We start from the raw sequence: 24,568 nt of genomic DNA, 5'->3' as shown, positions 1-24,568 counted from the left end.
TTCAAGTTCATTGATGAAGAAAAAAAAGTTTAGTGGAGCAGTTGCGATATATAAATGTCATAAATTCAGTTGTATTAATTTATTCATTATGAATATTTTTAATGATGTTTTTAAGCACATTTACCAACACATTTAAACCATAAAACCAATCCAAAAGTTCAGTTCCAATCCAAAAACACACTTTACGAAGGTGCCATGGCATTGCATACAATTAAAAAAATAAATAAAAAATGCAGTGTCATGCTTGGTTTTATATTTTCGGTGCATATCCATGCATTTTAACTATCATGAATAATTACATAAACGGGTACAAATAAATAAATAATATTTTATAAATAAACAAACAAATAAGTAAATAAATAAATACATTTATATTCTATTTGAAAAATTATCAAGTCATTATCGTGTCACATTTATTTATTTTGTTTAGTCATAATATGAAAAAAATGCAGGTTTTAAGAGCATGCAATATAGTTGGAACAGCGGCTGGTGAGAGGATCTTCCAGCAATAACACACTAGAGTACATTTCCAGCATGTCATAAAAATGTCTTCCTCCAGGTCACACTATTTTGCATATTTGAATCAGTGCCATTTGTTAACAGAACTGATATGACAGACAGATGATGCTGTCACGTTCTCCATTGATGGGGTTTCTTGTTTTATTTGCATATCTGAATGTTATCTAATTTTCCCAGCGGTCAAATATATAGCTTCCATGACACGTCATATAATATGTTAAAACTATATCGAGAAGATAAATATTATTGCTCAGAAATTGATCTGATCTGATTTGGTAAGACTTTAGTTTCGGGACCAGTTCTCACGTTTAACCTGTTGCTTATTTGCATGCATATTACTATATTGGCTGTTTATTATTATTATTTATTTTTTTATTTAAAAAAAAAAAATACACCCTTGGTGGGCAGAACAAATCTAGTAACAAATCTTATCAACCCCAAACTTAAATCGCATTATTTATAATATATACTTACAAATAATATATACTATACAATGTGTTTATAAATACTGTTTAACGCGATCCACTATATCTCATACAGTACCTCCTGATCTCTCACAAAATATCTTTCTTATTAGTTTGATATGTGCTACTTTTTGGCATTATATCATTGCTAAATCATTCCAGAACCCATGGCATTTCCACAATCTGCGGTCCTGAACTTAACTGGATATCCTGCTCATGCACTATCAGTCCTGCTTTTTCCTATGGGGGTATCTGCACTAATGTGGGATGTAGTGCTGAACTCATGCAAAACATGCCATTAAACATTATCTCCTGTGACGATGACAGCACACGGACTCCCCTGCGGAGAAAAAAGTTTCCTGTTTCATCAGCTGCTGCTCCCTACCTTACTTTCATTCTTCCCTCCACCTCATTCAACCCTGAAACCAATCAGGAGACAGGAATGTCTGGACTCAGTGGGATAGTCAGTGCTGCGTAACAGTGCTGATGGGCGGAGCCTTCGGCAGGATAAATGAAGGCGGGCAGGTTGAGTTGAACACAAGCACCTGTCAGTGTCTCAGTGGAGCTCGGTGGACTGCGGATACTAACTGTACATCATCCCTCAGCCAGATTTAACAAGCGTGTTACACTCCTGAGAATGGCTTTCTCACTGCGGAATGTTGTCTTTATCACTGTTACACTGTGTGTGCTGCAGCAAGGTAAGCACTTTTAGCTTTTATAAGAAACAAATCACTTTCGTTTTCAGCAGCATGTGTGTTTTCTGTGATTTGACACAATTATTTATTAGAGAAACTTAATATAGCAAAGTAGACTTATTATAAAATGCAGTTCTTTTAGCTTGACAGCAATGAGAGTTTATGGAGTACATTCTCTGATTTTTTTTTCTTTTAATAATCTGTCTGCATATAATGATTATATTGTCCTATAAGACTCCATATTTTCTTGTATTTTACGACCCCACTGGTGGATATCTGCCAAAACTTAACAAACAAAAAGAAAATCATTATGCCTTATTGTCTTTACAGACAAGTTCATCGGATATTACTCAGTGTCATATCTATATGGAGTTATGACAGAAAACTGTATCTGTTGTATTTGTGTATTCATCAGATTAAGTGGAAAGAAATTCAGATACTTATACCAAACACTATTTTAAAATGGGTATTTGTGCAGCTGGATCAGTAAAAATGACTTTTGGTAGTGTGTTTTACTCTAATGATGTTTCTTCATTTTAGGTTGCCAAATAAAAATGTAATCATAGATTCTGTGTTTTCTAGGGTTTGGATATCCACTGTCCGAACGGTCTGAAGCATCTAACAACCCACCTGTTCTCAAACGGGTCCGCACCAAACGCTGCTCCTGTAGCAGCTGGTTGGACAACGAGTGCATCTATTTCTGCCATCTTGACATCATCTGGGTCAACACACCAAAGTGAGTACGTCAAAGATGATATAGGGTGAATGTAGAGCATTGAAAATGATCTTCAAAGGATGCCAGTTTGAACTGAATTCTGATTCAGAAAAATCGCGATTCATAATATGTCATCTTAACCAACTGTAAACCCCAAAAATATGAATTCATTCTTTTTTGCACTTATAATTCTCTGTTAACCCTGTCCTTCTCATCTCATTACAGTAAGATCACACCTTTCGGTCTGGGAAGCCCTCTGTCCCGTCGCCGGCGCTCCACGGGCCGCTGTGAATGCGCCAATCCCGCCGACCGGACCTGCTCCAGTTTCTGTCACAGCAGGTGAGCTCCACCCTGAAGATGAAATCAGACAGATACATGTCTTTTCGTCAGTCGTGTGTGACCAGCGGAGATCAGGGCAGCTTGTGTGTTTGTGGGGTTTACCAAGCTCTGATATGCATCCTCTTCTCTGAGATAAAAAGCAAATGAGGGACTGAATGAGAAAGTAGTTATAAATCATGCAAGTCTCCAAATCAAGGGACAACTATTTTTGGACAAGTTTAATATTATCTGAAGATTCCTGTGGTTGTTCAAGGACAGCACTAGCCCTTGTTTTTATGTGGGAAAGACATTTAGATTTGTTTGCCCTTGGTTTTACAAGAACAAGTCACTGACTAAAGTAAATTGAATACAAATGTTATTTTATTTTATTGTTTATTATTTTATATATTCATGCATGGCCAGTCAAAGATTGGACATGTTTGAATGATCACATTGTTCACTAGTGAATTCAGTATATAACCGTATTCTCCAATTTTCTTTGCAGTTTGGAAAATCCAGATATGGAGAGTGTGACCCGATTTGATGACCAGCCATATCACATGGACAAAACTAGTGACTATCTACTGTCATCTCTCAGGTAAATCATTTTCTATCAACATAAATACATTTACCACATGCATTTGCTTCATGAACATAAAGTATTCTGCTTTGAGGCTAAACATTGTGTTCTTTTTCATTTGCAGGAAGGTGGTTGTAGAAAACCTCATGACAGCCTCACGATCGGCTTCAACCAAGAAGAAATCCAGAATCAGGAATCTCTTGATCAGTTAGAGAGAGAGAGAGAGAGAGAGAGAGAGAGATAAAGAGAGATGAGGTGATGGAGCGCTGGAACAAAACCAGTCCTGGGTGAAGAGGATCTGCCTCGTGAGACAGACGAACTGCTTCAAGACAGAGCTGAAGCGCTGAAGAACAAAGCCTCAGTTACTTCAGAAACCTCTGTTCGCCAGAGTAAAAGATGACATAGGTGGTGAAAAGAAGAACAGATCACCTTCTGCACCAGTAAAATGGTGACATTTCCAAAAACAGTAGAAGTACTGCAATCATAGTATATAGTATCTCTATACTTGACACTGAATAGTTTATTAATATTTTATTTATTTTTATTATCCTTTATTTATTACGTTTTCTCTGTATCAGAGCTTAATTTTATTATTTATTTATTCATTTAGTTATTTATTTATTTAGAAACGAATGTGTCTGATGCTTTCTATGATCAGCTGCTCAAGTAATTGTCTAAATGTTTAAAAAACTGAAAAGGAAAAAAGTTCCAGTCCTGAGGAATGTTTATCTGTTTTCTTTTCTTTTTTTCTTTTTTTTTGACTCTTCCTTCCCTTCATTTTCCCTCCAGTGAAGGCGGAAGTATTTGTCGCATACTTCCAGTAGTGTTTTTATTGTTCGGACACCAGCAGGTTTCAGTAGCTCAAAGCTTGCCAGAATATGCTGTTATTGTATTCCTAAAGTACAAACCGGCTGCTACTGTCTGCCAGCTCCATTATAGAAACACTGTAGAACTGTGTAGAGTTCCCATTACTGCCTCAGTTAAATGGAATCTGTTCATGACTACCTGTGAAAGATTATTTATACGTTTTGACTATTGTCATATATGCATTTAATTATGCTGTACCTGTTCTTGTTTTCTTCCTGTTTAGAGAAGGACTGTTAGTTACTCACAGATGCTTGAATGTTTAATCTTGAACTGCTAATGTGCAGCAGTCAGTTTGTTCTTTTAATTTATTTGATGAAAACTATTTTTGTATTACTGCATCTATTAATAAACAAGTAATATATTATCGAACAACAAAGAAGTCTTTGTTGAATTACTTCACAGTTTTTGGTACTACATGGTCGTTGACTCAATCATGTTCAGATGAGTAAAATAAATATCACATTATGCTTCTTGTTAAACATTAAACTCCTCCGTAACATAAATCAGTAGTACATTCCCATACAAACACAATCCCATAATGAGCAGTGACGAATGCATAATTAGTTCGATCCACTGTGTGGCCTGTAAGTGTATGAGCAAAATACATTCGATTATGAAGGCTCTGTGTGTTTTCTGGGGTGTGTAAAAATTATGTTTTATTATTATTGTCAGCAAAATCACATAAGCACGCACACACACACACACACACACACACACACACACACACACACACACACACACACACACACACACACATATATATATATACACATATTTGGATATTTTATATAACTTCGTATATGTGAACTATTTATAATTCTGCTAGATCTGCTTCATAGATGTTCATGTAGAGCTTCGGAGAACTGTGAATTTCCACATGTGCATCCGAACAAGTGCACAACATTCTTTTCTGAAAAGTCAGTAGCGAGGTTAACTGCAGGTGAGGCTGAAACATTTGTGTTATTTCTTTTTTTAAGTAGCGTTTGACAGTCGTCTGGGACGGTATTTTATCTTGTTTAGATGTGCAGTCTCTTTGTCTACCAGCCCATTCCAGCTGCCCAAATGTTTACTCAACTCCTACATGCAGGAGCCTCATTATGTGGGTTAATCTATAGAATTTGGTTTATGAGAAGTGTTCCATATGAGATCAATTACACGATGTGCTGATTATTTATTTAAAGGGTTACTCCACCCCAAAATGTAAATGTTGTCATTAATCACTTAACCCCATGTCGTTCCAAACAAGTAAAAGCTTTGTTCGTCTTCAGAACACAATTTAAGATATTTTGGATGGAAACCAGGAGGCTTGAGACTATCCCATAGACTGACAAATAAATAACAGGTCCAGAAAAGTATGAAAAGCATTGTCAGAATAGTCTGAATAATCTGCCATCAGTGGTTCAAAACAAAAATAATGACTTTATTCAACAATTCATCTTCTCTGTGTCTCTCCTCAATCACTGTAGCACCATTTTGGGGAATATGAGCTGAATGTAAACTGCGTACGCTCTTCTCTGTCAGCGGTGACACAAGGATGTGCTGTTTTCTTTCAAATCAAAGCATGAATACACATAGAAAACGTATCCTTGTAGCGCGGCTGACACAGAAGAGCGTAAGCTACCTACGTTCAGCTCATATTCTCCAAAATGGTGCTACAGTGATGAGGAGAGACACAGAGGAGACAAATTGTTGAATAACTTTATGGTTGAACCACTGATGGTAGATGAACTATTCTGACGATGTCTTTCATACTTTTCTGGACTTTCGCAGTATACTGTAATTTACTTGGCAGTCAATGGGACAGTCACAAGCCTCCTGGTTTTCATCCAAAATATTTTAAATTCTGTTCCGAAGACAAATCTTTTACTGGTTTGGAACAACATGGGGTTAAGATTAATGACATACATTTAATTTTGGGGTTGAGTATCCCTTTAAATGTTTTACTTGCTATTTCTTTGTAATTTGTTAAACTCACTTGCAATTTGTAAGTGTTTTACTGTAATTACAAACATATCTTCAGCAATAGGTGTGATATATCTTGATGATTTCAGTACACACTAACAGAAGAATTTTACACCTTTATGTACAACGCGGCCACAATTCCTAGACTGAAACAAACTTTCCTCCCTTCATCTGTTTTTCTATCTTCAGCAGAGATGAAAACACCTTGTGCTCACCCAAGCTCTTTGAGAGTAAACAGCTGACTAGGTGTAAGAAAAAACAGGATACCGTCTACACATTCCCACCTCATTCCTTCAGGCACACAGTTAACAAACTTCTTGGGAAAAATGGAAAAACAGAAGTAAAACAGTCGGTGAGAGGAACTAATGTGGCTTGGAGGGAAACTGATTATGACTAAATTGTTATGGTTGTCATAATACTGTGTGCTTTGTTTTAATCTTTTCCTTAGTGTTCTCTAAGATTTTCTCTGTGATAGAAAATCAATATGTTGTTTCTTTTTGCTTTTAAAAAACGGTTACAGTTAAGGTTTCATAAAATAAACACACCAACAAAAATGTAATAGCTTGATAACTAATAATTCTTCAACCAACCAATGCAACATTCTTCAGCAACATGTAGCGGAAAGGTTTCCAAGCAGTGATCGTTGAGTTTATGGAGTATTGTACAATGACTTTGAATACGGCTCAAATACAATCTAAATGGAATTAGCTCATATTTGAATAAAAGTTTGTGCATAGCATGTTGCTAAACTAACAATGCACACACAAATATTAGGCAAAACTGATTAAATGATAATCAGTGTAATCTACTGAAAACACAGGCACAATATGGGTTGATATGCTTTTGAAATGCAAAATAATCGCAGTAAAAAAAACCTTAGCAAATATAATTTCTTCATTTAAATACCCTCCTCCCATAAAGGAAAATTCCTACAAATGCATGTGCAGAAAGGTCACGTGTTATCTCGTTTTTTTAACACCAATAGAGAGTTTGTGTTGGCATACAGGTAAGTGTATTGTGTTGAAGGGTTATTAAATGTAAGAAATCATGTGAAAATGTATCATCTTTTATCAAACTTCGATTATTGCCTTAATCTTTAAAACAACAGAGGATCATGATCTGCATTTTATAAGAACCACCAGTGAATTTCAATAGTGAATAAATTTATACTCCCATGCGTTATGTATTAGGTACATTACGGTCTTTAACAGACAGCATCTTGATGTTGCTCATGCTGCCTTTTTCTTCTTCTCAGAAAGCGATGATGTAGTCAAAACATCCAGTAGTGTGGGATTTCCAGGAAATGCATGTACTCCCTGGACCTCTGCATCTTGTAAATTCTACCATGTATTGTGCACATTATATTTTGAGCTGTTGCAAATTCATAACTTTTGAAAATCAAGTAGATTTTTTTTCTGCCAGGAAAATAATGGTTTTGATTCACAAAATTGTTTTTATTGTCCGTTATAAAAAAAAAAAAAACTTTTATTTAAGCCCATGAAAATGCATATCCTTTTGCAAATAATATTGAAAAATCACTTTTTAAAAACAGTGATTCCATTAATACCCAACAGCAAAACTGGACTCATAAAAGTGTCCACCAAATGCATAAATGACAATCTTGCATGATTGTTTTCATGAGTTTGCTACTCTGCATTGTGGGATTGCATTCTCTGTGTAGGATACATGCAATGGTGCCATGGCCAAAAGAAGTATATCTTAGAAGGAACCAGTTTTGAACCAGAGCTCTGAAACAAGTTTGCAGTTCTCTATCATGTCCAGACTTGAGACATACATGAGAATAACAGCTCAAGATGCAGATCACGGTCACTCCTGTGTTGTGGCACACGTACCACAGATAGCCTAAAGTGATAAACAACCTTCAGCCAACTCTGTAAACAGTCAAGTCTGTCTTAATTTCTCATTCAAAGCTGGCAGTGATAACCATCTGTGGTTGACCCTGATCCACATACCAGAGAATGAAGGGAAACCCAGTGCCTCCTGGTGCAGGACGCTGGAATCTGCTGGGATTCATGTTGTGAGTGAATGCAGGCAGTCACGTCTACTGTGAGCAGGTGCATGAAGATACAGCTGTTGACTGCAGATGCAGTTGTTTCCTATAGCAGGTCTAAACACTAGGCAGAAGCAAACATATTTGATTTTGAGGGAAGTCATTACTGCAGGCTGTGAAAAGAAGGAATATTCTGGCAATTGTCTAATTGGATCAAGAATGGAGGAATTCTCATGGGAGTCACGTAAGAGAGTGTTTCCTCAGGAAAATATTATGTTTAGTAGAGAGAGAAGCAACTGTTTCTAATGAAAGACATCCTGCCTTTTTGGTGTTTCTTAAGAAAATTCACTCCCCAAAACCCACTAGTCAAGTCAAGTCATCTTTATTTATATAGCTTTTTAAACAAAATACATTGCGTCAAAGCAACTGAACAACATTCATTAGGAAAACAGTGTGTCAATAATGCAAAATGACAGTTAAAGGCAGTTCATCATTGAATTCAGTGATGTCATCTCTGTTCAGTTAAATAGTGTCTTTGCATTTATTTGCAATCAAGTCAACGATATCGCTGTAAATGAAGTGACCCCAACTAAGCAAGCCAGGGGCGACAGCGGCAAGGAACCGAAACTCCATCGGTGACAGAATGGAGAAAAAAACCTTAGGAGAAACCAGGCTCAGTTGGGGGGCCAGTTCTCCTCTGACCAGACGAAACCAGTAGTTCAATTCCAGGCTGCAGCAAAGTCAGATTGTGCAGAAGAATCATCTGTTTCCTGTGGTCTTGTCCTGGTGCTCCTCTGAGACATGGTCTTTACAGGGGATCTGTATCTGGGGCTTTAGTTGTCCTGGTCTCCGCTGTCTTTCAGGGCAGTAGAGGTCCTTTCTAGGTGTTGATCCAGCATCTGGTCTGGATACGTACTGGATTCGGGTGACTGCAGTGACCCTCTGATCTGGATACAGACTGGATCTGGTGGCTACGTTGACCTCGGAATAAGAGAGAAACAGACTAATATTAGCGTAGATGCCATTCTTCTAATGATGTAGCAAGTACATCGGGTGTTATGGGAAGTGTTCCCGGTTCCGGTTTACCTAATTAATGCAGCCTAAAAATCCTTTAAAGGGATAGTTCATTTTCAAATTAAATTTTGGTATGTTTTAGCTTACCTCAAGGACATCCAAGATGTAGGTTTCTCTGTTTCCTCAGTATTTCCCATTTTGATATTTTTAGGTCCAACCGTTCTTGTCTGTGACTCACATAATGGATGTCTATGGTCACCACCTCAAAGAGCATGCAAAGAGGAGTCAAAATTAAACAATTCCCCATCGTAAGTACACATTGATGACCTAAGACACGAAACGAGCGGATTGTGTAAGAAAACGAACAGTATTTATATCGTTTTTACCTCTTGTACACAACCATGGCTTTAGTCTGCGCAAGTGCGGAAAGCGCCGGAAGCGATCTCTCGCGCGTGTACATCACTCATTGTTTTCACTTACTGCCTATGGTTTACACAGATTTCGGAAGTATTACCTTTCACTGTGAAGATCTAAACATATTTAGACGTACAGGAAATTGCAATGGAAGACGATTTCCATATATCAACAGACAACGTTGCATACTTTTCACAACCATATTTATTTGAAACAGGATACACAGACCAAGTACTCAGGAGCGATCCGCTGCAGCAGCACGTCTTCAAGCCTCAGAGACAGAGATCTCTTCAAAATTGGTGGTGTTTTAGTAGCAAGTGTTGTGAGATGCCAACAGAAGTGGAGAGCATATGTTGTCACGAATGGAACAACTACAAGATGACGACGAGGACATTAACAGTATCACATCACACGCCTGCCTGACTGAAGATCCTGAGTTTTCTCCGCTGTTGAGACGCAGCGTTTTGCACGTTGTGTTTAGTTTGGCACGTATAAACTGGAGGCGACGTCCAATGCCAGAGGGACCCAATGGCACGCTGTCAATAGAGTGAGTAATGTGTTGTATTTTTATTATAAACGCAACGATTATAGGGTGCATTATAAACATTAATTTATTACAATTACTGCATTATATTTCAGACAGTGCAGATTGAAAGCGTAGCGTGTGGTAAACAATGAGTGATGTGCATGCGCGAGACATCACATCCGGGGCTTTCCGCGCTTGCACAGACTAAAGCCAGAGCGCGCACGCACGTCACATCAGGAAGCACTCGCGAACTCGGATCAGTTGGACTTGGTTGTGTACAAAAGGTAAAAACGATATAAATACTGTTCATTTTCTTACACAATCCGCTCGTTTCGTGTCTTAGGTCATCAATGTATACTTATGATGGGGAATTGTTTAATTTTGACTCCTCTGTGCATGCTCTTTGAGGTGGTGACCATAGACATCCATTATGTGAGTCACAGACAAGAACGGTTGGACCTAAAAATATCAAAATGGGAAATACTGAGGAAACAAAGAAACCTACATCTTGGATGTCCTTGAGGTAAGCTAAAACATATCAAAATTGTATTTGAGAGTGAACTATCCCTTTAACAGATTTATATATAAGAAGCACATTAGTGTGCCATGTGTAAGACAGGTTAAAGAGATTAAAGAAAGAGTGTGCCTGCCTCACGAACAATGTTTAGGCGCTAAATAGGAAAAGGATCTGCCGCCCGCAGTTGATTTTGATATTCTAGGTGTTATCAAATTGCCTGAGTTTTGAGAACGTAGCGGACGTAGAGGATTATAATGTAAAAGGAGCTCATTCAAATACTCAGGTGCTAAACCATTCAGGGCTTTATAAGTAATAAGCAATATTTTAAAATCTATACAATGTTTGATAGGGAGCCAGTGCAGTGTTCACAGGACCGGGCTAATATGGTCATACTTCCTGGTTCTAGTAAGAACTCTTGCTGCTGCATTTTGGACTAGCTGGAGTTTGTTTACTAAGCGTGCAGAACAACCACCCAATAAATAATAACAATAATCTAACCTTTAGGTCATAAATGCATGGATTAACATTTCTGCATTTGACATTGAGAGCATAGGCCGTAATTTAGATATGATTGCTAATCATAAAATTAGGTTACTTTCCCGCCAAGCAATTCGAAATACCTCTAGTTTGGTTTTCCTCCAGCTGTGCTCAATTTTCCGGGCTGCTCTCTTTAGGGTGCGAGTATGCTCATTATACCATGGTGTCAGACTGTTTTCCTTAAATGTAAAGGAGCAACTTTATTTAAAATGCTAGAAAAGAGAAAGCCAATATTTTTTTACATCATCAAGGTGTTCTGAGATTTTGGATATGCTAAGGAATTCGGATACATCAGGAAGATAACTTACAAAGCAGTCTTTTGTGGTAGAAGTGATGGTTGTACCATACTTGTAACAAGTAGTAGAATTTACAGTTTTGGCTATATGAAGTTTGCACAAAACTAAATAATGATCTGAGATATCATTACTTGGCTGCATAATTTCAACACCAATCAACATCAATTCCATGTGACCGTATTAAATCTAGAGTATGATTTCGACAATGAGTAGGTCCTAAGTGTCACGGCGTGGTAGGACGTGCAGAGGAAGAAACAGGGTCTGGGTCCAAGTGCAGGGAAGAAATTACTTTTTAATAAATGAGAACAAAAAGGCCAACAAGGCAAAAACAAAACAGAACCAAAACAACAGGGACATGAGTAGAAGCAACCGGAATGTAAAACACGTAGGACAAGCAACAACCAACAAATCACAATTAATACAGCCAGACAGAGTGGTGTGTGAGACGAGAATATATAGTCCATGACAATGAGCAACAGCTGTGTGTGTGATTGAGAGACAGGTGTGCAGAGTGAAGGTAAATGAGTCCGGGAGCAAGGGAGAAACACAGGTGTAGCAACAAAACAATAATGAGGTGACAAGGTGGGCGGGGTCAGAAAAGGACAGGAGTGAGCACATGGCACCAAACAAACACAACACTCACAGAAGACAGTGACAGAAAGACAGAAGACTGTGACACTAAGACATGTTGTCTAACCCCAGTAGAGTTCAGAATGTCTATAAATGCTGATCCCAATGCATATGTTTCATTATCAACATGGATATTAAATCACCAACTATTAAAACTTTATCTGCAGACAGCACTAACTCAAATGTAAAATCAGCTAACTCTTTAATAAAGTCTGTATGGTGCCCTGGTGGCCTGTATACAGTAGCCAGTACAAACGTCACAGGGGATTTATCATTAACATTTGTTTCTCTGGATAAGCACCATTACTTCAAATGAGTTATACTTGAAGCCTGCCAAATAAGATATACACTGCTACTATAAATGTTAACTGAGCCAGTTCATTTGAAACATATGTTTGGGTTCGGTGAATTAATTAAATACACTACTGTTCACAAAATGAAAGTTGAACTCATGGTGTGTTTTTATCTAACCAATTATGTAAATGTACAAATTAATAATTTCTCGAAAATGTTTGTATTACATTGATTTTTTTTTATGAAATATTTACCTCGTGAGAAGTGGGCTGCGAATTATCTTCATAAGTATCCTTTTCTCAATTGTGTACATACATCAGTTTGTTTCATCATTATTTTCACAACATATTTTATTATTTTACACAGTAAAGTAATACATGACTAATTTTGATATCTGTTTTATCTGATAATTAATGCAAAATAATAACAATATGCATGCGCTGTTCACAGACAGATGATTCATGCTGCAGATCAGGGGGCAAATTAATGCAAAATTTGCATTTAATTAATGCAAACCTACTATAATTACATTACGTTTAATTGTAGTTAAAGTTATAAAATATGTTATCAAATAAAGTTAATAAAACTGTCACGGAATACCACAGGAGGCTGAGGATAACAGACAGACAGTTTATTGGTGCACGAGCAGAGGAGCGGGTAGTGCTGGGTAAAGTGATATGGAGTATTGCTGTGATGAAGTGATCCATAGTAGCTGGGTAGAGACGTCAAAGGAGGGAGGTGTACCACACACACGCACGGAGATGGCTGGGAACTTCTGAAGATCGCTGGAGAGAGGTAAGTAGAGATAGAGTTAGTCCTGAGAGTTAGCATACAGGTAAGACCTTGTTGCGAATGAGACCGGACGCTGACTGGGTGCATGTGTGTGGTATTTGTAGTGCAGAGGTGATTGGATGATGATGAGGGTAGGGTGGAAGTGCTCAGTACTCAGGTGAGGGCGTGCGTTGTGAATGAGTGGAGAAGGAACCTGACGTGCTTGTAACAGTACCCCCCTCCCCACGGCCCGCTCCTGAGGGCCGAGGACCCCGACGACATGGTGGACGTCCTGTTCCTCTGGGAGCTGGCCGGTTAGGATGACTGGAGTGGAAGGGGTTTAGTAAGTTCGGATCCAGGATGTCGTTGCGTGGGACCCATGAACGTTCTTCTGGACCATATCCCTCCCAGTCCACTAGGTATTCAAGTTGTCCACCACGCTGCCGGGATTACAGGATGTCTCTTACTTCGTAGGCAGCACCGTCTTCAAGGAGGAGTGGATGGGGGGCTTCAGCTTCGCCAGGTTCTGTGGAAGGAGAAACAGAGGGATGGTGAGGCTTAAGGAGAGACACATGGAAAGTGGGGGGAATCTGGTACTCAGGTGGTAATTGGAGTTTGAAAGTGAACGGATTGATCTGCTCAAGGATGGTGAATGGGCCAATGAATCTGGGACTTAGCTTGCGGCAGGGCAGGCACAGGTGGATGTCCCGGGTGGCCAGCAAGACCTTCTGACCGGGTTGGTATGTAGGGGCCTCGGATCGGCGAAGGTCGGCTGTCATCCTGCGCCTGCGTAGGGCCCGCTGGAGTTGGTGGTGGGCCGCGTCCCAGACCCTCTCGCTCTCCCGGAACCAGTAGTCGATGGCGGGGACATCCGAGGGTTCACCTGACCAGGGAAAGAGTGGAGGTTGGTAGCAGAGCACGCACTGGAATGGAGTGAGTCCGGTGGTAGGTTGTCGCAGGGAGTTCTGTGCGTACTCAGCCCACCCTAGGAACTGGTTCCAGGAGTTCTGGGGGCCGTGACAGAAGGTACGGAGGAAGCGTCCAATCTCCTGAACCTTCCTCTCCGTCTGCCCTTTAGATTGTGGATGGTATCCGGAAGACAGACTGAGGGCCACACCTAGGAGCGAATGGAATGCTTTTCATACCCGGGAGATGAACTGATGACCTCTGTCTGAGACAATGTCTTCTGGGTTGCCGAAGTACCTAAAGACATGGTTAAATAGTAACTCGGCCATTTCCATGGCCGTGAGCAGACCATTCAGGGGGAGAAGACGACATGACTTAGAAAATCTATCCACTATGACAAGAATGCAGGTATTATTATCTGAAGGAGGAAAGATCAGTAATAAAATCCACCCCTGGGTGTGACCACAGGCGATTAGGGACCGGCAAAGGATGGAGCTTGCCTGATGGTAAATGGCGTGGGCTTTTAGAGACGGCACAGTCTGTACATCCATTCACGTACCTTCTGACATCCGAGGCCATGTTGGGCCACCAGAAGCGTTCCCTTAGCAACGAGAGGGTTTCATTGACCCCCGGGTGACCAGTGCCAAGAGTTGTGTGAGCGGAGTGAATGAGTGGAGTGCGCCGTGTCCTGAGGATGTACTGGTGTCCCGGTGGGCAACCCGGCGGGTGTTGTTAGCAGGATCAGATGGAGGAAGGGTCTCGGCAGACCAGGTAATGGGGCTGATGATGACCTTTTTATGGGAGTATGGTTTCGGGTTCCTCTAGGGTTTCTTTGAGGGCGTGACACCGGGACAGGGCGTCAGACTTCACGTTCTTTGCCCCTGGGCGATACGAGATGGTAAAGTGGAAGCGGGTGAAGAATAGTGCCCAGCGGGCTTGTCTTGGATTCAACCTCTTGGCGACCCGAAGATACTCAAGGCTCTTGTGGTCAGTGAGAACCAGAAAGGGGTGTTTGGCTCCCTCCAGCCAATGCCTCCATTCTTCCAGGGTCAACTTGATGGCCAACAGCTCACGGTTGCCGATGTCATAATTTACCTCCGCCGGGTTGAGCTTCCGGGAGAAGAAGGCACATGGGTGGAGGTGACTGGGATTCCCCTGCTGCTGAGATAAGGCCGCTCCCACTCCGGTAGTAGAGGCATCAACTTCAATGACGAAGGGTCGGTTGGGGTCAGGATGGACCAGGAGTGGAGCGTTCATAAATGCCTTCTTGAGGGAGTTGAAGGCCTCTCTGGCGGCTGGAGTCCAAGAGAGTGATTTGGGCTTATTTTGGAGGAGACTAGTGAGAGGGCTGGTGATGGCACTGTAGTTTTGGATGAACCGTCTGTAGATATTGGCAAAGCCAAGGAATCGTTGGAGTTCTTTGATGATGGTAGGAATGGGCCAATTCCTTACAGCATTCACCTTCCCTTCGTCCTGGATGCCACTGCTGTTGATGTTGTAACCAAGGAACTACACTGAGGGCTGGTGAAAGAAGCATTTCTCGGCCTTGAGGTAGTGCTGAAAGGCCCTCAGGGATTGCAGGACCTCTGCAACGTGGCGACTATGTTCCGCTAGGCAGTGGTGGACAGTAACGAAGTAGCTTTACTTCGTTACTGTACTTAAGTAAATTTTTCAAGTATCTGTACTTTACTGGAGTAGTTTTATTTTGAGTAACTTTTACTTTTACTTTACTACATTCCAAAGCATAAAATCGTACTTTTAACTTCACTACATTTCATAAAACATATCGTTACTCCCTATAATATATCACGTGCTCCGACACGCAGAAGTGGTGTTTGATTAATCATGAACGAACTGAGTCTTTTCAAAATAAACTTAAATCGGATCGCAAATCGCACCAAACGATTCGTTTGCGAATTAGAATGATCCGATTGCAGCGTGCTGTCTATGGATTGCAGCTGTTCTGGAGTCGACCACTCACTGATTCAAATGAACCGTTTAGTGCGAGTCTACAGAAGTAAGAACCGGGAGATCTTGTGAGCGCGCGTGCGTCTGATGTTGCTAAAAGTAAGTTACTAATGTCGAAATTTTGGATTAATTATTGTAACTGAAAATCATATTTAGGTCAAAATTGTCAGTTGTTTGGGAACTAAATCAGCTGTAAAGAGTGATCTATTTAAGCCCACTGAAATGCTCGAGTGCAAACGATGCAGACACATCAATTTTAGGAAGAAAAAACAACAACAAAATAAATAAAAAAACATTAAAATTGCACAGATTAAATACAATAACTCATGCACGTTCAAATTCCCCGCTGCCGTAATGTTAACAGTTTTATTAAAATGCTACCATCCCTATGTGACGTCTGTTTTTATATTGTTTATCAACAGTAACGTTTGGATTAACTTGACGAGTAGATAGACATAAATGTTTATTCATAACCGTACTGAAAATAAGTAAATATTGTTAGCTTATGCTAACTGTCTAGCTAACAAGCTTGCTGGTGCTAAGTTGAGGTAATTTTTATAAATAATGTCCAAATATTTTTATTCAACCACCTATATATATATATATATATTACATCTGGGTAGAAAAGAAAGGATGTGATGTTCAGAACATGGTAACTACAGTAATTATCAAAGTGGGAAGAGATGCACCGTTTTGCCAGGGGTGTTTTTACACCACAGACAAGGTTTGAGAAGGAAAAAATCCAGGGGCGTAGCCATCTTTTCAGAAGTGAGGGGGACAGAAATTATATATATATAGGCTATATATGTAGGCTATATAACATTTCTTTAATCTATATAGCTTACCAATCAACAGTTTTTGAACAGTAATATGTTTTATGTTTTTAAAGAAATATCTTCTGCTCACCAAGCCTGCATTTATTTGATCCAAAGTACAGCAAAAAACAGTAATATTGTGAAATATTTGTATATTTAAAATAACTTTTTTCCCTATTTGAATGCTATTTTAAAATGTAATTTATTCCTGTGATCAAAGCTGTATTTTCAGCATCATTACTCCAGTCTTCAGTGTCTCATCCTTCAGAAATCATTCTAATATACTGATTTGCTGATTATCAATATTTAAAACATGAGTATTTTTTTTCAGTATTCTTTGATGAATATAAGGATCCAAAAATTTGCATTTATGTGAAATAGAAAGCTTTTGCAACATTGTACACTATATATCATTCAAAAGCTTACAGTCAATATAATTTTTGTTTTTTGGAAAATAAATTATAGAAATGAACACTTCTACTTAGCAAGGACTCTTTTGTGGGTTCGAGTCTCAGGCCGGCAACACCATGACTAAGGTTCTCTTCAGCAAGACACCGAACCCAACTGCTCCCCAGGCGCCGCAGCATAAATGATGCCCACTGCTCCGGGTGTGTGTTCACAGTGTGTGTGTGTGTGTGTGTGTGTGCACTTTGGATGGGTTAAATACAGAGTGCGAATTCTGAGTATGGGTCACCATACTTGGCTGTATGTCACGTCACTTCACTTTAAATTGATCAAAAGTGATGATAAAGACATAATTTTCTATTAAAGATTATTCCAGATTTCTATTTCAAAATAAATGCTGTTCTTCTGAACTTTCTATTCACCAAAGAAACCTTGTTTTTTTATTATTTCTGAAGGATTGTCTGACTGGAGTTATGATGCTTAAAATTCAGCTTTGAAATTTCAACAAATTACATTTTGAAATATATCCAAATAAAAAACAGTTAATATAAATAGGTTAGTAAAAATATTTCAAAATTTTTCTGTTTTGCTGTACTTTGCATCAAATAAATACAGACTTAGTGAACAGAAGAGACTTCTTTAAAAAATATTAACAAGCTTACTGTTCAAAAACTGTTGACTGGTAGTGGATACAAAAGGCAACTTAAATTTTTCTCAAATTTCTAACTTTTAATTGGCTTAGAAATCTATAACTGCTGGACAATAACAAATAATAATGATTTGTTTATATACTACAAAATGTTTTTGTCAATTAGCACTGCATTGTTCATACTTTATTTATCACCTGCTGAAGATGACTTGAAAAATCATATATTGTTGCAATCGTATGTTTAAAGTCTTCGTGTTTCCAAAAGTTTCTGGCCATTTTTTTTTTCTGTGTAAAAACTGCTTTCATACAGCGATAGCTGGACGCTTTTGCCCATATTAGGAATTTCCTGATATGACTTTCTGCACGAGAAAATATGAAAATATAATTATATTTTCCTTTAAAATGTTTTTCCTAACTTCAGGCCTTATTATCATGTCATATATAGTCCTAACTGTGATGTTCTGTAAAACAACAAACTTTAAAATACTTTGTTCTTACTGGTGAAAATCAGATGGTCATCTCTGTTTTCTCTCAGGTACATCACAGTGTAAGCTTTCACAGTGAACATCACTCTCATCAGCGTAGTCCATATCAACAACAAAAATATATCTTGACTCCATATAGTGGTTATTTTGGAAAAAAATCCCAGGTATTTTGAGCAGTAGGATTATTAAAAATATGTGCGAATATAAAATTTAATTAAGTAGCCTATTTATAAAATTTCAGTACTTTTTTACTTAAGTACATAAAAAATCGAGTACTTTTGTACTTTCACTTGAGTAAAATTGAAAAAGGAGTACTTTTACTTTTACTGGAGTAATATTTTACTATATGTATCTGTACTTTTACTCAAGTACTTGATTTGTGTACTTCGTCCACCACTGCCGCTAGGCTCCAGGAGTAAATGAGGATATCATTAATGTAGACGAGGACGAACTTATGGAGGAACTCCCGGAGCACCTCATGGATAAAATCCTGGAAGACGGAGGGGGAGTTAACAAGTCCATACGGCATCACGCAGTACTCATAGTGGCCAGTAGGGCTGATTAAGGCAGTTTTCCACTCGTCCCCCTCTCATATCCTGATGAGGTTGTAGGTGCTGCGGAGGTCCAACTTGGTGAAGACAGTGGCACCACGGAGATGTTCCAGGGCAGCTGGGACGAGGGGAAGTGGATATCGGAATTTGACGGTTATGTTTTTAAGAGCCCGATTACAGCCCGATACAGGGTCGTAAGCCTCCGTCCTTCTTTTTGACAAAGAAGAAACTTGAAGCAGCAGTAGGTAGGTAGGCAGCAAGGCCTGTTCGTTCCATCCACTGGTGGCTGCTAGAGTCCTGAACTGAAGAGCATATTCATTGACAGACATTTTTCCCTGTTTAAGGTTATACAGCTTCTCACCAATTGATGAGTCCCAAGCTGGTCTGCCAAAAACTTCTCGGAAATGGTCGATGAAGCTGGAATAAGACTGGATAACTGGGTTATTCGGAGTCCAAATTGAATCTGCCCACAGAAGTGCTTTACCTTGCATTTGAGAAATTACAAATGCTACCTTGGATCTCTCGGTTGGGTATAAGTGCGGTTGCATCTCCAGGACCAGTGGGCATTGAAGAAGAAAACCGCTGTAATCCTCCGCCGAACCAGAGTAGGGCGCCAGTCTGGCCATGGGACTGTGTGCACGGCAGGTGAGGAAGTGCTGACGTGATGCGGGTAGAGTGGTGAGTGTCCTACGTAGTGCATCGGGCAGGTCTTGAAAGGGGTCCGTTAGGCTCATGCTTGTGCCGATCAGTGTTGGGTCCGGTCTTCTGTTACGGAATACCACAGGAGGCTGAGGATAACAGACAGACAGTTTATTGGGGCACAAGCAGAGGAGTGGGTAGTGCTGGGTAAAGTGATCCATAGTAGCTGGGTAGAGACGTCAAAGGAGGGAGGTGTACCACATACACGCATAGAGATGGCTGGGAACTTCTGAAAATCGCTGGAGAGAGGTAAGTAGAGATAGAGTTAGTCCTTAGAGTTAGCATACAGGTAAGACCTTGTTGCGAACGAGACCGGACGCTGACTGGGTGCGTGTGTGTGGTATTTGTAATGCAGAGGTGATTGGATGATGATGAGGTTCAGGTGGAAGTGCTCAGTACTCAGGTGAGGGTGTGCATTGTGAATGAGTGGAGGTGGAACCTGGCGTGTTTGTAACAAAAACATGCTTTTATCAGAAATCTCTGTGCGTTTTATTTGACCATCAGAAACATTGACCTAACAGTCAGAACAAAACCAGCTCTTCTGAGTATACTTCTAAAGGTTATTAAAATAATGCTTTAAAATGTGCTTTAAAGCAAAACAACAAACTTTGACATTACAAAGCGCACTTTTTTAAAGTCTATTTAAGTGTGCTAAGAAACAGTCATGAAAGTTAACTCTAAGTAAACAAGTATATTTTTATTTCATTAACATATCTTCAAGAAAATATTTGTAACTTATTTATAAGTGTACATTCAATATAATTAAGCACAATTATTTTTCTCATTGGTCACTATGATCTAATGTAATTAATTATTGTGCTGCGTATTTTGGCTCCATTGTTATCTCATTTCATGTCATCGGTTTGTGCCATGAACTTTCAGTGTGTTGACATTCCTGCTGAGATATTTAGGAAATGTTTGGTTACCAAGGAGAACTCAAATAGGCACACACCTAAACAGTCACTCTCTGGGTGGACGGGGTTGGACTAATGTTGTATCTGTATAGTTCTACAGTTACTCAACAGGAAGCAACGTAAGCAGCAGAACCTTATAAGGGCGTAGCTCTGCAGTACGAACATGCTTTCCATGACATGCAGTCAGAGTAATGCTAATCAAAAAAATGTATGATAGAATAATGAATAGCTTTTAATTATAGATTTATGTATTTATTTTTGTTTGGAGGATTCTACAGATGTGGTTTTCACAAGTGACTCCAGAATGCTATCCAGAGATAGCATTTGAGATAAAAAGCTTCCATTTATATCAAAGATCAAAGCAATAAATTATCATAAACGGCCTTGCTAACATCACACCTTTTTCTCTCTTTCAAGCTCATATGACTTTTGAGCAAGCAACTTCATGGCAAAATGAATTAAACAACCAGTTCAATTGGGAAGAAAGGATGTAAGAATATAATTTGTAAATTATTATATATGATAAACTAATATCCAGTGTTGGGGAAAGTTACTTTTAAAAGTAATGCGTTACAATCTTGCGTTACTACCTAATTAAGTTACTTAGTTACGTTTTATGGAAAGTAATGCGTTACATTACTTTTGCGTTACTTTCTCGTTACTTTTCAAATTTGAGCAGGGCTCAATTGTTTTGAATATAAGAAGTTCTAATTTAAAAGCCCTTTCACACCAAAAAGTGTAATGAATAAACCTCAAGCTGATGGATAAGTAAATTCACGTATCTACACTAGAACACAGGAGAAGAAGTTTCAACACTCTTTAGCAATAAAAAAAGCATAATTGTTAGTTTATCTAAAGTAATTTTTGCTTATTGGTATGGTTGAACTGGATCATCAAAGGTCAGCAGCAAAGAAATTAGTTAATAAAATGGGTTTAGATACAGTACATTTGTTTTATTTTACATATTTAATATTCTACATATTAATCATATTCTGAGTTTGCATTTCACTGTTTTAATTCATTTTGATGAATACTAAATCTGCTTTTTTTGCGAGTGGGATGAATTAATGCACATTCACATTTAGTCTAGAACTACATAATGTTCACACAGCGCACACAACGCATCTGTACTTCCGATTTCTCCCAGTATGGGGACAGGTCGACTCAATCAGTCAATAAAAAAAGCATAATTGTTAGTTTATCTAAAGTAATTTTTGCTTATTGGTATGGTTGAACTGGATCATCAAAGGTCAGCAGCAAAGAAATTAGTTAATAAAATGGGTTTAGATACAGTACATTTGTTTTATTTTACATATTTAATATTCTACATATTAATCATATTCTGAGTTTGCATTTCACTGTTTTAATTCATTTTGATGAATACTAAATCTGCTTTTTTTGCGAGTGGGATGAATTAATGCACATTCACATTTAGTCTAGAACTACATAATGTTCACACAGCGCACACAACGCCTCTGTACTTCCGATTTCTCCCAGTATGGGGACAGGTCGACTTATCAGTCAATAGATGGGAAAACAAAGTAACTGCCGTTACTTTTTTGAAAAAGTAACTCAGATTTTTTCTTGTAAATTAAAAAGTAATGCGTTACTTTACTATACTTGAAAAAAGTAATCTGATTACATAACTCGTGTTACTTGTAATGCATTACCCCCAACACTGCTAATATCATCCATCCATTTTTCAATTAACCTATCGTTAAGCCCCTCCACTCGAAGGCAGATGAGCCATCGGCAGTAGAGTATCATTTTTCATGGGGATCAGAACTCTGACATCTGTAGGTTTCAGCGCTATAGAGAAACATTGGAAAATCAGAAGCTTTCATCAGATTGATGGTGTTTATGCTATGTAAATGGAAAAATGAGGAGAATGGGCAATATAATTGATTTTATTACATTTCCTAAACCCAAACAAAACAGGGCAAAATGTCCCAAAGTATTCAAGAGCCCAGTCTCATGAAAATATGTATAAATAGTACGCCAAATAAGTCGTCAAATCCCCTTTATTTATATAGCGCTTTAAACAAAATACATTGCGTCAAAGCAACTGAACAACATTCATTAGGAAAACAGTTTGTCAATAATGCAAAATGATAGTTAAAGGCAGTTCATCATTGAATTCAGTGATGTCATCTCTGTTCAGTTAAATAGTGTCTGTGCATTTATTTGCAATCAAGTCAACGATATCGCTGTAGATGAAGTGACCCCAACTAAGCAAGCCAGAGGCGACAGCGGCAAGGAACCGAAACTCCATCGGTGACAGAATGGAGAAAAAAACCTTGGGAGAAACCAGGCTCAGTTGGGGGGCCAGTTCTCCTCTGACCAGACGAAACCTGTAGTTCAATTCCAGGCTGCAGCAAAGTCAGATTGTGCAGAAGAATCATCTGTTTCCTGTGGTCTTGTCCTGGTGGTCATCTGAGACAAGGTCTTTACAGGGGATCTGTATCTGGGGCTCTAGTTGTCCTGGTCTCCGCTGTCTTTCAGGGCAGTAGAGGTCCTTTCTAGGTGCTGATCCACCATCTGGTCTGGATACGAACTGGATCCGGGTGACTGCAGTGACCCTCTGATCTGATGTAGCAAGTACATAGGGTGTTATGTGAAGTGTTCCCGGTTCCGGTTTACCTAATTAATGCAGCCTAAAAATCCTTTAACGGATTTGGATATTAAAAGCATATTAGTATGTTATGTGTAAGCCAGGTTAAATAGATGGGTCTTTAATCTAGATTTAAACTGCAAGAGTGTGTCTGCCTCCCGAACAATGTTAAGTAGGTTATTCCAGAGTTTAGGCGCCAAATAGGAAAAGGATCTGCCGCCCGCAGTTGATTTTGATATTCTAGGTATTATCTAGTTTTGAGAACGTAGTGGACGTAGAGGATTATAATGTAGAAGGAGCTCATTCAAATACTGAGGTGCTAAACCATTCAGGGCTTTATAAGTAATAAGCAATATTTTAAAATCTATACGATGTTTGATAGGGAGCCAGTGCAGTGTTGACAGGACCGGGCTATTATGGTCATACTTCCTGGTTCTAGTAAGAACTTTTGCTGCTGCATTTTGGACTAGCTGTAGTTTGTTTACTAAGCATGCAGAACAACCACCCAATAAAGCATTACAATAATCTAACCTTGAGGTCATAAATGCATGGATTAACATTTTTGCATTTGACATTGAGAGCATAGGTAATTTAGATATATATTTTTGAGATGGAAAAATGCAGTTTTACAAATGCTAGAAACGTGGCTTTCTAAGGAAAGATTGCGATCAAATAGCACACCTAGGTTCCTAACTGATGACGAAGAATTGACAGAGCAACCACCAAGTCTAAGACAGTGTTCTAGGTTATTACAAGCAGAATTTTTAGGTCCTATGATTAACACCTCTGTTTTTTCAGAATTTAGCAGTAAGAAATTACTCGTCATCCAGTTTTTTATATCGACTATGCATTCCATTAGTTTTTCAAATTGGTGTGTTTCACCGGGCCGTGAAGAAATATAGAGCTGAGTATCATCAGCATAACAGTGAAAGCTAACACCATGTTTCCTGATGATATTTCCCAAGGGTAACATATAAAGCATGAAGAGTAGCGGCCCTAGTACAGAGCCTTGAGGTACTCCATACTGCACCTGTGATCGATATGATACATCTTCATTCACTGCTATGAACTGATGGCGATCATATAAGTATGATTTAAACCATGCTAATGCACTTCCATTAATGCCAATAAAGTGTTCAAGTCTTTGCAAAAGAATGTTGTGGTCAATTGTGTCAAACACAGCAATAAGATCCAATAAAACTAATAGAGAAATACACCCACAATCAGATGATAAGAGTAGATCATATGTAACTCTAAGGAGAGCAGTCTCAGTACTATGATACGGTCTAAATCCTGACTGGAAATCCTCACATATACCATTTTTCTCTAAGAGGGAACATAATTGTGAGGGTATCTTGGGGAATCTCGATTTGGCAATCGAAAGGTTGTGAGTTCGAGTCTCGGGCTGGCAGGAATTGTAGGTGGGGGGAGTGCA

General features: G+C 39.0%; 1 protein-coding gene across 1 annotated transcript; it reads left to right on the top strand.

Annotated features, from left to right (window-relative positions):
- The first annotated feature begins 1,512 nt into the window (after positions 1-1,512).
- LOC132104789 (endothelin-2-like) lies at positions 1,513-3,776 on the top strand. Its single transcript, XM_059510329.1, has 5 exons — positions 1,513-1,681; positions 2,261-2,414; positions 2,619-2,732; positions 3,217-3,309; positions 3,416-3,776. Exons 1-5 carry the CDS (start codon positions 1,621-1,623, stop codon positions 3,501-3,503), a joined length of 510 nt encoding a protein of 169 aa, XP_059366312.1. The 5' UTR covers positions 1,513-1,620; the 3' UTR covers positions 3,504-3,776.
- Positions 3,777-24,568: the final 20,792 nt, after the last annotated feature.

Source organism: Carassius carassius, chromosome 25, assembly GCF_963082965.1.
Source record: "Carassius carassius chromosome 25, fCarCar2.1, whole genome shotgun sequence".
Classification (NCBI taxonomy): Eukaryota; Metazoa; Chordata; class Actinopteri; order Cypriniformes; family Cyprinidae; genus Carassius; species Carassius carassius.
The sequence above is the reverse complement of the archived record's forward strand: the minus strand, read 5'-3'. Positions and strand labels throughout refer to the sequence as shown.